This window comes from Ctenopharyngodon idella, chromosome 8, assembly GCF_019924925.1.
Source record: "Ctenopharyngodon idella isolate HZGC_01 chromosome 8, HZGC01, whole genome shotgun sequence".
Lineage (NCBI taxonomy): Eukaryota > Metazoa > Chordata > Actinopteri > Cypriniformes > Xenocyprididae > Ctenopharyngodon > Ctenopharyngodon idella.
The window spans coordinates 13128186-13141658 of NC_067227.1; the positions used below are offsets into that span (position 1 = coordinate 13128186).

Sequence of the window (13473 nt, forward strand, 5' to 3'; positions counted from 1 at the left end):
CGGGGGGGTTGGTGTTCCGTGGTGGGTGGGTGGGAGTGTGTGTGTGTGTGTGTATGGGGGCTGAGGTTTAGTGGAGATAAGGGGTACGATATATGGGTTCAGAGGGAGGGGTGAGAAGTCTGGAGTTTAAAAAGACAGGGCGCTTCTCTCCCTCACACAGACGCGCTTCAGCTTCCAGTGAGGGAAACTTACCACAGACTTTTGTTTCAGACAGAATAATCCAAACATTCCCACTGAACTCTATCAAATTTAGACCAGAGATTCGGATACAGCTGCCGAACCAGAGATTTGGATAAAACTGCCAAAAAAACAAAAAAAAAACTGAAGGAAAGCTAAAGCCCCATCACCAAATGGAGCCAACGCCGGAATACGTCGACACGTATGACTATTATGACTATAATGAGACTGTGTGCGACTACTCGGAGTGGGAGCCGTCTTATTCTCTCATCCCCGTGCTGTACATGCTCATTTTTATCCTCGGTCTCTCCGGGAACGGCGTGGTTATCTTTACTGTCTGGCGCGCGAAATCCAAACGGCGCGCGGCAGACGTTTACATCGGTAACCTGGCGCTCGCGGACCTGACGTTCGTCATCACGTTGCCGCTGTGGGCTGTGTACACCGCGCTGGGTTACCACTGGCCGTTTGGCGTGGCTCTCTGCAAGATCAGCAGTTATGTGGTACTTGTCAACATGTACGCAAGCGTCTTCTGTCTGACCTGTCTGAGTTTTGACCGCTACCTTGCCATCGTCCATTCTCTGTCCAGCGGCCGGCTAAGATCCCGTGCCACCATGCTGGCATCGCTGGGTGCTATCTGGTTCCTCTCATGCCTGCTGGCCGTGCCCACGCTCCTGTTCCGCACTACGGTGGACGACGCTGGGAACAACCGCACCACCTGCGCGATGGACTTCAGCCTGGTCGCTCACAATCAGGATCATGAATCCCTTTGGATTGCGGGTCTGAGCCTTTCCTCCTCCGCTCTCGGATTTCTTCTGCCTTTCTTGGCCATGACCGTCTGCTACTGCTTCATCGGCTGCACGGTCACCCGCCATTTCAGCCATCTGCGCAAGGAAGACCAGAAGAAGCGGCGTCTCCTCAAGATCATCACCACCCTGGTGGTGGTCTTCGCATTCTGCTGGACGCCTTTCCATGTGCTGAAAAGCATGGATGCGCTGTCCTACCTGGACCTGGCGCCCACCTCATGCGGCTTCCTACACTTCCTGCTTCTGGCTCATCCGTACGCTACATGCCTGGCTTATGTCAACAGCTGCCTCAACCCGTTCCTCTATGCGTTCTTTGACCTGCGGTTCCGCTCGCAGTGCCTGTGTCTGCTGAATCTGAAAAAGGCCATGCATGGGCACATGAGCTCCATGTCCTCGACCCTCAGCGCCCAGACTCAAAAGTCGGAGGTGCAGTCGCTGGCCACCAAAGTGTGAGGGAATTCAATGAGAAGAACAGAAAACATGAAGTTGAAGAGAAAACACTGGGTTGAAGGGGTTTAAAAAAAAGTGGAAATCTACTGACGGCTGGTCCGTTCTAACTGGTGTTGAACTGATGGACTTTGGAGAACATATTGCTTTATGTTTGTAAATAACACTCATAGTTTTGTGTACTCTACTGTATTCGTGGATGAGTTGCTGGAATGATGTGACTTTGTGTGAATGCATGTGTGAAGTTATGTTTGCTGACACCTTCGTCAGCTTTGACACACTCAAAAACACACACACAGAAATATCCAAGCAAACAGGAGGTCAGTTTTGTCGAAAACATTCAAACTGTATTCTGACCACAGTGATGCTGCACTGAGGATGAACTTGCTTGTGTGGTTGTAAGAGTGTGTGATTGTGTTGAAGCCTGTATACACTGGTGTAGAGATGCAAATTGTACAGTATTTTCATACTATTTTCCTTTCTGTTAATTTGCAATGTTCAGAAATGTGTTCAGTATCTGTAGCACTTGTTAAGAGGAGATATAAAAATTATAATTTTTGTTAAACTCCCTGATGTGAATGTGTGTGTTTTTTTTGATGAGCGGGTCAGTGTGTGTGAGTGTGTTACAGTGCAAAGGTGATGCTGCTTGATTAGATAGTTTAAAGCGCAGACAGATAGTCAGGGTTTGGGAGGGGTTGGTGGGGTGGTTGGGGGGGTGGGGGGGGCAGACAGACAGATGGCTGGTGACAAATGTCTCTGGGAAAAAAGGAAGGCAAGTGCGGAGGAAGGGAACAAATTTGTGGGGTGTAAATGGATATATATTCGTGAAATTATGTTATATTTTTGAAACTTCTGTAACTAACTACTGCTACTGTATTAAATATGTTCCTTAAATACAATACCGTCTTAGTGTCATTAAACATGATTATGGGTATGTATTGGTGTGCGCAATACAATTCAAACAGAGTTCACATTGATAGTCCATCCATCCTTTTTCAAAACTACTTGTCCTACCACTTAATTGTATTGAATGTGCACTGTGAACTTCAAATCTTAAAAGTATATATAAAAAAAACCCTGTACTTTCAAATAATATAATATCAATTAAATAAAAGGCCACTTAAGAGTGCTTAAAGGGATAGTTTACCCAAATTTAATCATTTACTCACCCTCATGTTGTTCCAAACCTATGAGTTTCTTTATTCTGTTGAACACAAAAGAAGATATTTTGAAGAATGTTGGTAACCAGACGGTTGATGGCACCCATTGACTTCCATAGTATTTTTACTATAGAAGTCAATGGTACCATCAACTGTCTGGTTACCAACATTCTTCAAAATATCTTCTTTTGTGTTCAACAGAATAAAGAAACTCATACAGATGAAACCACTTGAGGGTTAAGTAATGACAAAATTTCATTTTTGGGTGAACTATCCCTTTAAAGAGAGTACACTATGTTTCTTAACACACTTAAGTGCACTTTGTAATAATGTCAAATTAAACATTTTACTTTAAAGTACATTTTAAATCAAATATTTTCAAATATTTCAAATATTTTGTTGTGTTTTAAAGAAGTGATGCATTGACAACATATTAAAACATGTAAAGTACTTGATTATAATGTAACTGTTACTTTACATTTACAGTTAATATACTTTAAATTTACTAAATTGCTACTTCATCATTACAAATGTGTAATTACAAATACATTTAAATACATGACACACAAGTCATGTTTTATTTTAGCATAAAAGCTCAAGACTCAAAGCTCATAAAAGCTGTCAGTACATTTGGCAGTAAACTTTAACTGGGGTATTTCAGAGAAAATAGAAGTAATTATGAAATTACATATAAAATTTACTTAATTTCTTCTTAAGTGTGTCAAAAAAAGCTTAAGATCAACTAATTGCATTTAAAATAAATTAAAACTACAATACATTTTGTTTTTAATTGTGAATAGCATGCAGTTAAGTGTCCGAAGACATTACATTTGGATCACATTTACAGTAAGTATATTATTTCTCTATTAATATGCTTTTTAAAAGTATACTAAAGTGTACTAAAGTCACAATGTAAAATCTAAATTTATCCTTTGCATACATCAAAACAACAACAAAGATGCATAAAAGTCTTAAAGTTCCTCTGAAAACCAGGTTCTGTAGATAGACTGAAACTTTTCTTATGTTTGTTGAACATACAGAGAGTTTCAAATATTGAAAAGAAAAAAAAAAAAAAAACTATCTGATTTGTTATAAAATTATAGAAACCAACATAAGGGGTGGGGTGGTCCACACATTAAAGACCAGTCTTACAGGCCTGGAACACACACACACACACACACACACACACACACACACACACACACACACAGACACAACATGTGGTCTAATGATGGTGACTAATTAACAGTGACATTGTGAGGCCCCTATGATTTCTAAAGAATGAAACAGAATGGATACATATCTGTTTGAAGCGAGGTGTAGCTATTATGGGGCAAGTGAAAAATTTTTTTTTTGAAAAGATGACCGTTAAAGAAGGGGGAAAGGGACGCTACACACACTCACATAGAGGGACATCAACCAATAAAAACAGAACCGACATGACCAATATTATCCAGACACTTTCAAATCAAAGAGAGCAGAGAAAAAAATGAATGGACAGATTAACAGAGAAAAAAGCACTTGTCGAAGCCCCTTGTAACATGCGGAGTCCCATAATAAATATCGCCAGATTGTTTTTGGCAGACTGTCTGATATACGCACTGTCTGGAAGAGAGATATGATGAGGTAATCTCATTAGCTGGATAAAACCGACCAATGATGTCATCTCAAAAAAGCATAACAAACCTTAAAAGCCCAATGCATTTTTGTCCACAATGCACTAAATGTTAAGCAGATATTTGACATATATTCTTTTCTGTGACAGTTTACTGTAATTGCAATAGCATAAAGTAAATGCATTTGCAATCGTTTGACAGATGCTTTCATCAACAGTGATTTAGAAATGAGGAACATCGCAAGCAGTTCATCAGAACAAACATTTTTTGCAGTACTCAATTCCATGTAAGCTAAAGTTTTACACAAGCTTAAGCAGAAATGAAATGCATAAAAAAAACTAGAGAAAAAGAGCATCAAGTGGTGTGGTAAATATATTGTAAACTAGGTAAACATTAGTTAAATGATTATATGTTTGAGGTTCTCAGTTTCAATCAGAATCTAATGGGAATCTCATGTTTCAGGGCTTTTTTTGCCAAACATAACAAACCAAGCTTTCAAAAAGGAGTTTCAAATGAATAGGAACATGCTTATTTCATCCTGCCAATCACAACACACTTTTCTTCACTCTTTCGACAAGTCTTCCGGCATCCCTCCAGCAACCCAGCTGCACCTTTATTTCATTAATTAGGTCCAGGGGGGAAAGAATGTTTGTGCCCATAGATTAGAGGTTGCAAGAAAAAAAAACAAAAAACAAACAAACAGTGAATTGTCTTTTTTTCCCACACTAATAAAATAGGCTATATGAACACATGGACCTGAGAAAAAATCTTGATAAATCATGTCATCATGCTGGGCATTTGAATGATTTCACTGTTACTGTGTGTTTGGTAAGGTATGCAAATACTGAAGTACAATCACACTCAAATGCCTCTGTGTGAAAACAGCAGCAGGTGCTGAGCTACAGTGTTGGAGTGTGTATTCAGGGCTGTTATAAACCATTAACCTTGTCTCAGAGTTAGATTATGATATACATGCATGTATGTGTCCCAGCTGCTAAGCTTCATAATAAAGAGCAGAAGTGCATACCCTCTGTCATCACTACTCAAACTCGCTCACATCCCCCAGTCCTCGACAGGTGTGTTTCCTCACTGGATTTTGCCGTCACTTGGGCATCCTATGTCATGCCTTTCAAACTTACATTGAACAACTGTCCAAATGCACTGTGATGGACAGCTCTCAGGAGGCTTGGATGCACTTTATCTGACCGTACTCTTATTCCTGACAAAATGATGTTAATTGGATGAAGTACTGCAATTTAAGTGTGTCATTATGTTTTATATTAAAATGTTTCCTTTGTGTTGCAACAAGTTATGAAAACCCAGTCGGAAAAAACCCCCTGCAGCTTTATTTCTCGTAATCATGACTTTATTTTTCATGACTTCATATTTCCCAATTGTGACTTTTAATGTCACAGTGTGACTTAAAGGGTTAGTTCACCCAAAAATTAAATTTCTGTCATTAATTACTCACCCTCATGCCATTCCAAACCTGTAAGACCTTCGCTGATCTTCAGAACACAAATTAAGATGTACTTAATGACAGAAATTTCATTTTTGTGTGAACTAACCCTTTACGGCTGTAATACACTGTGTGACTTTTGCTCAGAGTTTTGCTCTGATTTACAGTCTGGAGGAGTCGACACTAGTTGCTAAAAGTCAAAGCCAGTCTGCAAATTTTGGTCAGTTGGAGATGACAAATTTCACAGAAAATCATATAGTGTATGATGGGGACAGACTCTGAGTTTTAGCCTCAAACTGTGATTATTTCAAGTCAAAGCACATCAAACAAGTTTGATATTTTGAGCCGATTTTTGAACCTATTTTTTTTTTTTTATTATTTGTCATATGTCTCCTAGCAAGGAGGCGAATGTTTCTGCATGAGTTTGTTGTGTTTGGAATGACTCACATAGCCAGACATTTGCATGAAGACATAAGGTCATCACTCTCAATAGAGTGGTGCATGATGTCAAAACCTGGAAGACTAATTCGCCCCTGGTTCCCTCAAGATTTTCCTTTGGGGTTTTATAATGGGGCGTTTCAATTTATGAGTAAAATAAGGTCTGTGGTAAACATATGTTGACAATGCTTGAACGTTTTGCTCTACAAGGTAAACTGCACACACCCATATCGAAAACGCATATTTTGAAGTTTTGAAATTTTAAAGCTGTTTTTATTGTAAAAAATGTAATAAGTAACTAGCAGAGCTGGGTAGTAACGGATTACATGTAATCTGGATTACGTAATCAGATTCCAAAAATCAAGTACTTGTAATTAGAGTAAACTACTTTTTAAAATACTCATAATCAGACTACAGTTACTTTTTTATGGATTACATGATTACATATTATTTACACAATGGCAGTAAGTTGTTCACAATTCATTGATTCTCCTAATTTTTCATTTCTTTAATGTTTATATTTTTTTTATAATAAACCTGCCGCTTATATACGTTTGTGATTCTTCGAGTTTTTCCGGCGGTGAGGGGGAGGGGTGTGAAATCGTGCACAGAAATCAGCAACAACAAGAATATGTTGCTGTTTTCTAAATTTACTTAATTTTAAGTAAATATGTTTTAAAATCATAAGATGTGATTTTGTTTTATCCAGCGTTACTATCAGCAAACACTAACAGGTACATTAGTGTTAGTATTTTGAAGTATTAACCATCCATACATTGCACTTCTGTTGAGGCTCTTGTTGGTGAATAGAATATTTTTTGGAATTTTTTTTTTTTTGTATCTGTCAAAATAGTACAAGATTATCGTACAATATATATGACATCAAATAAGGGTTAGCACAAAAGTAATCTAAATGTAATCCAAAAGTAGTCAGATTACGTTACCAAAAATGTGTAATCTAAGAGATTATATTACTGATTACAAATTTTGTCATGTAATTTGTAATCAGTAACTGATTACAATTCATAAGTAATCAATTCATAAGTAATCAATTCATAAGTAATCTACCCAGCTCTGGTTACTAGATAAGAACATTTGGGGTGTGAGTGGAAACTAACCAAAGTCTGATGTCAGACAAACCAAAAGCATCTCAAAATTAGCTATTCTCCTGAAGTGGTTTTCGTGACTGGATGACAATCCATCTCAAATATATATGTGTGTGTTGATGAATCTGCTGCATTTGTCTTGCAATATGAGGTTTTATTGCGCAATTGTGACTTTTTATCTCACAATTATGACTTTATTTCCAATTACTTTAAAATTCTCATTAAACACTAATTTTCTCTGATTTTGCTGTTTATATTGTCAGGCCTAATCCTGCTATCAAACAGAGTTCTCTTTTACTCTTAAGGACAGACATCAGCTGCTCTCATCACGCACCCGCACACATTCACATACAGAACGACCGACACAGTAAGTGTCAAGTCAATAACACAATGTGTCTGGCCTAGCTTGACAATGGAGCCTCTCATCTATCAAAACACAGAGGCCATCTTTGAGCAGAGCTTTGCTGAAAGACACACACTCACACAGGAGAACATACTCAATGAGTTGTAGGGTCTCCCGTTACTGTGTGATGGAGCGCAGAGCTCTCTGAGAACGTGTAACACATTAGCTCCTGGATTTGCCTTGCGTGTGAGTGTTACACAACTGTCCGTTTCACAGATGAGAGTGATGTCTACACTGGGAATTCCTACGTTTTCTATTGTGGTTTTTCCCGATAAATCACATATGACGTTTGGCATCAGATCAAGTATCTAAACTAAGCCAGATGGGTCTTTTTTGATATCGCAGGTTCATCATTTGTTTACAGTCAAAATAAATCATCCTTTTAGCCTCCCTGTCATGATGTTTTCTCATTTATGGGTAGAGTTGTACTTTCTTTCCATTCTGAAACCAACTTGTCTGCTAATGGAATTGTTCCTTTAATCATAATCTTCATACCTTGAAACTCCCATGAAACTTTTTAACCACTTTTTTCTCATCTCCTCTCTTTCCCTCTTTGTTCAACCCTGTGGTTTGGGCTCTTTTGATGTTTAATGTGATTTCTACTCCTCTGTTTAAGCTGTAATGAGCTCTGGGAGAAAAAGAAAAATATTAGCCTAAAGATAAACACAATTTTACCACAGAGAGGTTATATGTAATTGTTTTATAGCACCCATCTACTACTATTTAAGTCACTGCCACTGAGTTTGGCTTTATATTTCAAATCCTTAAAGTCAAGATGAAAACACAACCCAATGATTCATTGAAGCATATTATTATTATTATTATTAGAACAGATTATTTTAAATAAGTTTGACAAGAGACCAGATAAGAAACTCTGTGACATTTACAACAAAATAATACAAAGTGATTCAAATTCTGAATCATTCTGCTGGCACATGTACAGCATGACTAGTCAGCCAGAGGGGTTTTGTGTTTGTTTGTGTTAGAAATAATCTACAAAAGCCTTGTGAAGATTTAAGACTGAAATTTGATCATTTTCCAGCTATTTCATGGTGTTTATGCCTAAGGGGACATTAACATGACAACGGTGTACTAAAAGATGAACAATTTTCCCTTTGTGTTTTTCGCATACAGACAACAACATTGTCAAAACAATCCCTGTTCATACAGATCCGCGACTAAAAGATTAAAAATGGTGTATTATGCATCCAGGCCAGTAGATGGTGATATCGCTTTGTAAAGAAACACTACACGCCTAAAGACTGAACACGTAATACGTATGCGCGTTTTCACAAATTCAGTTTTTGTAGTTTACACATCTTTTTCAAAAACTTGAACTTTGAAACCCGTTTTCAAAAGTTTGTAATTTCATGTTGTCGTGTAAATGAACGGCCAAAACGCATGAAAAGTTATTCGTTTTTAGTTGAAAACTGTGTCTTGTAAACACCCCCTAAATGTCCTGGAAAATTTGATTCAGAGGAATCTACAGTATATGACTTGAGCAGTTGCATGTGAGCTTGCAGTATTGTGTGACACGGAATGTTTATCAAACTTATTTTAAACAGACGTCATAAGAAGTTACATTCAAGCCAGAAACACACACGCACTCTCTCTTTACACAGGTGTCTGTGATCTTTCATTCATGAATACATATTTGGCTCCAGCTGCAGATGCTGTTTACTATCTAAGCTTGTATGGCAAGTCTAAGGGGTCAAACCTGCATTAGGACATTTCTCTGGGAGAGACTGCTTTTCCTTTCTGCAATATTGCATTCGGAGTGCCGAATGCAGCTATTAAGACAAATCTTGACAGTGATTTGAATGAGTGATATCCATAATAATGGAGGAGACATGCAATACACACAGCTGATGTTGATGATCCTGTTACACAATGTCAAAACCAAAGGAAAAGCACGTTGTTGAATGTGTATATTCTTTACAACTCCCGGTGACCACACCCAGAGAGGACCAAACCTGTCCATGTGTGAATTCAGATCAGACAAAGACTGAAGTGGCCCCTCCATTCAAGTGCAGACAAAAGCTAACTAAACTTGTTTGCACTGACTTTCATTCAAGTTCAGTGTAGTTTTCCAGGCAACATTTGAGGGTTTCATTGTATGTTCCTGTATGTTTGGCTAATAAAAGATAATATATAGCACAGCAAGCAGAACAACAACCATAATTGTACACCAAAATCACCGTCCTTCATCCAGTTCCTTTTGTGTTGCACAGAAACAAAACATCATATGGGTTTGGAGTGAAATAAATTGAGACAGAATTTTTGTAATATTGAAAAATTGCTCCAGGCAGTATTCTTTTTTTTTTTTTTTATCATTAACATATTAGGTGTTTTTTTTTTTTTTTTTTTTTTTGTAGTTTAAGTTAAATTTCTTTTTCGTTTTTCACAGCAGTTTTGTACTTTAAAGTTTTATTTGTATTGTTGGCTCCTTTATATTAAACTGCTACTATACATATATATATATATATATATATATATATACAGGGTGCGATTTGTGAAAAGCTGTTTTTTTTTTTTTCTTTTTTTTTTTCTTTTTTTCCCTTTTGAAAATAAATCACAAACCACAGTGGAGCTTTATACTAATTTTTGGCAGCTGCCTGTTACAGAAACATTTTTACAATAAATATTCTGATTTAACCTTGAGTTTTGAAGTATTAGACAGATTAGATAGCTTCGATATTTGCACCACTATTTACAATGACACTAATAATTCATAATTTGTAATAGGAATGCAAAATCATGCAAAATCAATCAGTAGTTATTGATTTTTTTTAATAGAATAACGAGACACAAACCTCTACATTCAATCGCGTTTGCTCCTATTTATTTTTGATCACAGTGCATACACAAACGTTTAGTCCCAAAGTGCGCACATTTGGACAAATACACGTTTACCTCATATTTCGTTAGATAAAATAGAAGCAGGGCCGTACACAGGTTTTCATAATTACCGAGGTCACAAAATGTCGTTTACTAGTCTAGGGGGGTACGGGGGCATGCTCCCCCGAAAAAATGTTGATTTCCTTGGTGTAGACATGTGCATTTTAAGACGTTTTAAGGCCAACAAATTGGATAAAAAAATTGCTTTGAATCAATGTCAACAAATAGCCTGTGCATGCACAGTTTTGAGGCAGCTTTAATCGCATGTTTGGTAATTTCATGACTTAATTTACAACAGAAGAACGACGGTGCATGCTCGTAGTTTCATTTGCGCTTTATTTAAGCTATAATAAAGTAATGTGCAGCGCGCGCCGCCGCATTTGCGCGTGCAATTCTTGAGTGAGCGCCGCGAGCACAGTATAACGGCTGATTGGACAGTCATGTTCATTTTTCTGAGTTTTACTGACATAGCCTGACAACATCTCGTCTGACCGCAGTTCACTGTTGTTCAAGTAAAGCTCCCTCGTCCTCACATATCTTTTCCGCGCTCTTTTGACTTGTGCCTGGCGCTGAGGCGAAGTCGGAATGCGCGTCTGAAAAGTGTCCTGTTTGTTGTGGTCGCAAAATGACAGTTCTATATAAACGCGTTTTACTTGCCTATGTTTTAAAAATATTTTTTATTTTATATGCTCTGGTAGTTTGTGGAGTAGCATCACCCAGGGGTAATATTTTTTATAAAAAAAATAATTCAGCAGAGGCAAGGATACATAGACCAGAAGGGGGGAAATCCCCCCCATCCCCCCCTACAAATCGCACCCTGTATATATATATATATATATATATATATATATATATATATATATATATATACACACACACTATATATATATACACTATATATATATATATATATATATATATATATATATATATATATATACATATTTTGATATTTTTTATGTATTTTTACTAGTGAGTGCAGGACACTACAGTTAATTTATGTAAGTGAGGATAGCAAAATAAACTGTGACATATTATACCCAAAAATTCTTTATACAGTGGACTACCAGTAAAATTGATAAAAATTTGGAACCAAAAGTTATTCAGACACTTTGACCTGACCATGTTTTGCTTAAAGTCCCTGTAAAGTCATTTTAAAGTATGTGTTCTGAGTTTGTCACTCCGCAGAAAAATGCGTTATTAACCACCCAGCCAAATTTGAATGATTAAAACAAATCTGCAAGTAAATGAAATAAATTATCAAAATCTCGAAAAAATGAGCAGTATTCTCTGCTCTCAAACGCTGGGGGCGTGTCGGATGTCGGCGCTGAAACCACACCCACTCGCGAGAGCTGCAGTCTCAACTGACTTGTCTAATGAGTCAAACATACTGATGCATATAAAAAGAATCACGTTAGAGGGTTGCACATTTTATTAGAGTTACTGTGGACTACCTACTAATTATAACATAAGCACACACAAGGCAACTTACACTCATTGGTGGGCACGTACTGCCGACTGTTGTCGAGTCGACAAATGACGGCGCCGCGAGACGGGAGGATGGAAGGCCGGGACGGGAGAGACTCTGTCCGGCCGCAGGGGCGGATCTACCGGGGTGGCACTGGGTGGCAACTGCCACCCTAAAAAAAAGCTTTGCCACCCCATCTGCCACCCCAAAATTATCACAGAATAAAATATAAATGTAAGAAGTGTTTCAAGTACTGCTTTTCAGCAGCGGCGCTTCAATGTGATGACATAAAAAAGACAGAGTAACGCAAAATAATGGCAAGAAAACACCTCTTTCAATAAACTGCATGATGGTTGCACGCAGCGCGCCCAGTGTAGTCAACTTCATTAACAAATGACTCTGTATGAGCCGGTTCTTTGTGAGTCAAAAACACACAGCGCAGCCAAGTTCACGTACGAAATTTCCAAAAGGTCATTGCTGTATTTTACTGTATCTGCATCTGTAAATGTATTTTTGTATAGTGTAGTAGACATTGAGCTGCAAAATAATTCCTGAATCCCAGTAAGAGGTATTTTTGTTACAGTGTTATATGATCTCACTTGTGTTCACTGGGCAGTGCAGTAGTCTGTGTATTTGTTAAGTTTTGAATGCCATCTGAGGCCAAAGTTTGATTTTGTCAGACAAGAATAGAACATTTTATTTTGACCTGGAAGTTTGAGGTTTGTACAAGTTGGTGTATAGTTTTGAGATTGTGTTTATAGTTGTGAGTAAATGTTGAATTGTGTTATGGATTGTGCGTTAGCAATCAAGAAAAACAATAAGACTGAAAAGTTTGAAAGACAAATTTATGCTGGCTTGTCATAAAGCCAACTTAAATTCTTGTTTAAAAAATGTAAAAACTTTGGTCAGTTAGGCCAGAATATAGATGTTCTGGGTGATTGCTAAAGTGTTGCTAGGTGGTTGCTAGGAGATTCTGGGTGGTTTCTAGGCTCTTGCTTCGCAGTTGCTGGGGTTTTGCTAGAGTATGTAGTTGATAGGTTGTTCTGGGTGAACACACAGACATTCCCACCTCTGTTAATAACAGAAACTCAAAAACTGTTTGCAAAAAACAAGTTTTTGTTGCTCTTTAACTTGCACTAAAACATTTATACCATCAAAGTAGCCTGTGTAATATTAATAAAACCGCGCTCATCTCCTTTAGTGATACAAGCTCAGACTCATTTAGAATCTGTTGATGTTTTTCATATAGTGTCTTTACTTGGTGCCATGATGGATATTGAAATCTTGTTATTTATTTTTAATTTTAAACAGTATATAGATGACTACTTTGTGGTAATGCAATGTTTGTGAACACAATTGTGTATGTCAGGCCATAAATCTCCAAAAACTATGCATGGGCGCTTGCTTTGGTGTTGCCACCCCTCATAGACCTCATGCCACCCCTTTGCCACCCTATAAATAATTTTCTAGATCCGCCCCTGGTCCGGCCCCATATCAT

The 13473-nt window shown here is 37.7% G+C and overlaps 1 protein-coding gene across 1 annotated transcript; it reads left to right on the plus strand.

Annotated features, from left to right (window-relative positions):
- Positions 1–139: 139 nt before the first annotated feature.
- On the plus strand, positions 140–2326 carry aplnra (apelin receptor a). The gene has a single exon (XM_051904221.1). It carries the CDS (start codon positions 351–353, stop codon positions 1431–1433), a length of 1083 nt encoding a protein of 360 aa, XP_051760181.1. The 5' UTR covers positions 140–350; the 3' UTR covers positions 1434–2326.
- The last annotated feature ends 11147 nt before the right edge of the window (positions 2327–13473 follow it).

Excerpts from the sequence above, each read along its gene's own strand:
- aplnra (XM_051904221.1), top strand. The coding sequence starts at position 351 with ATGGAGCCAACGCCGGAATACGTCGACACGTATGACTATTATGACTAT.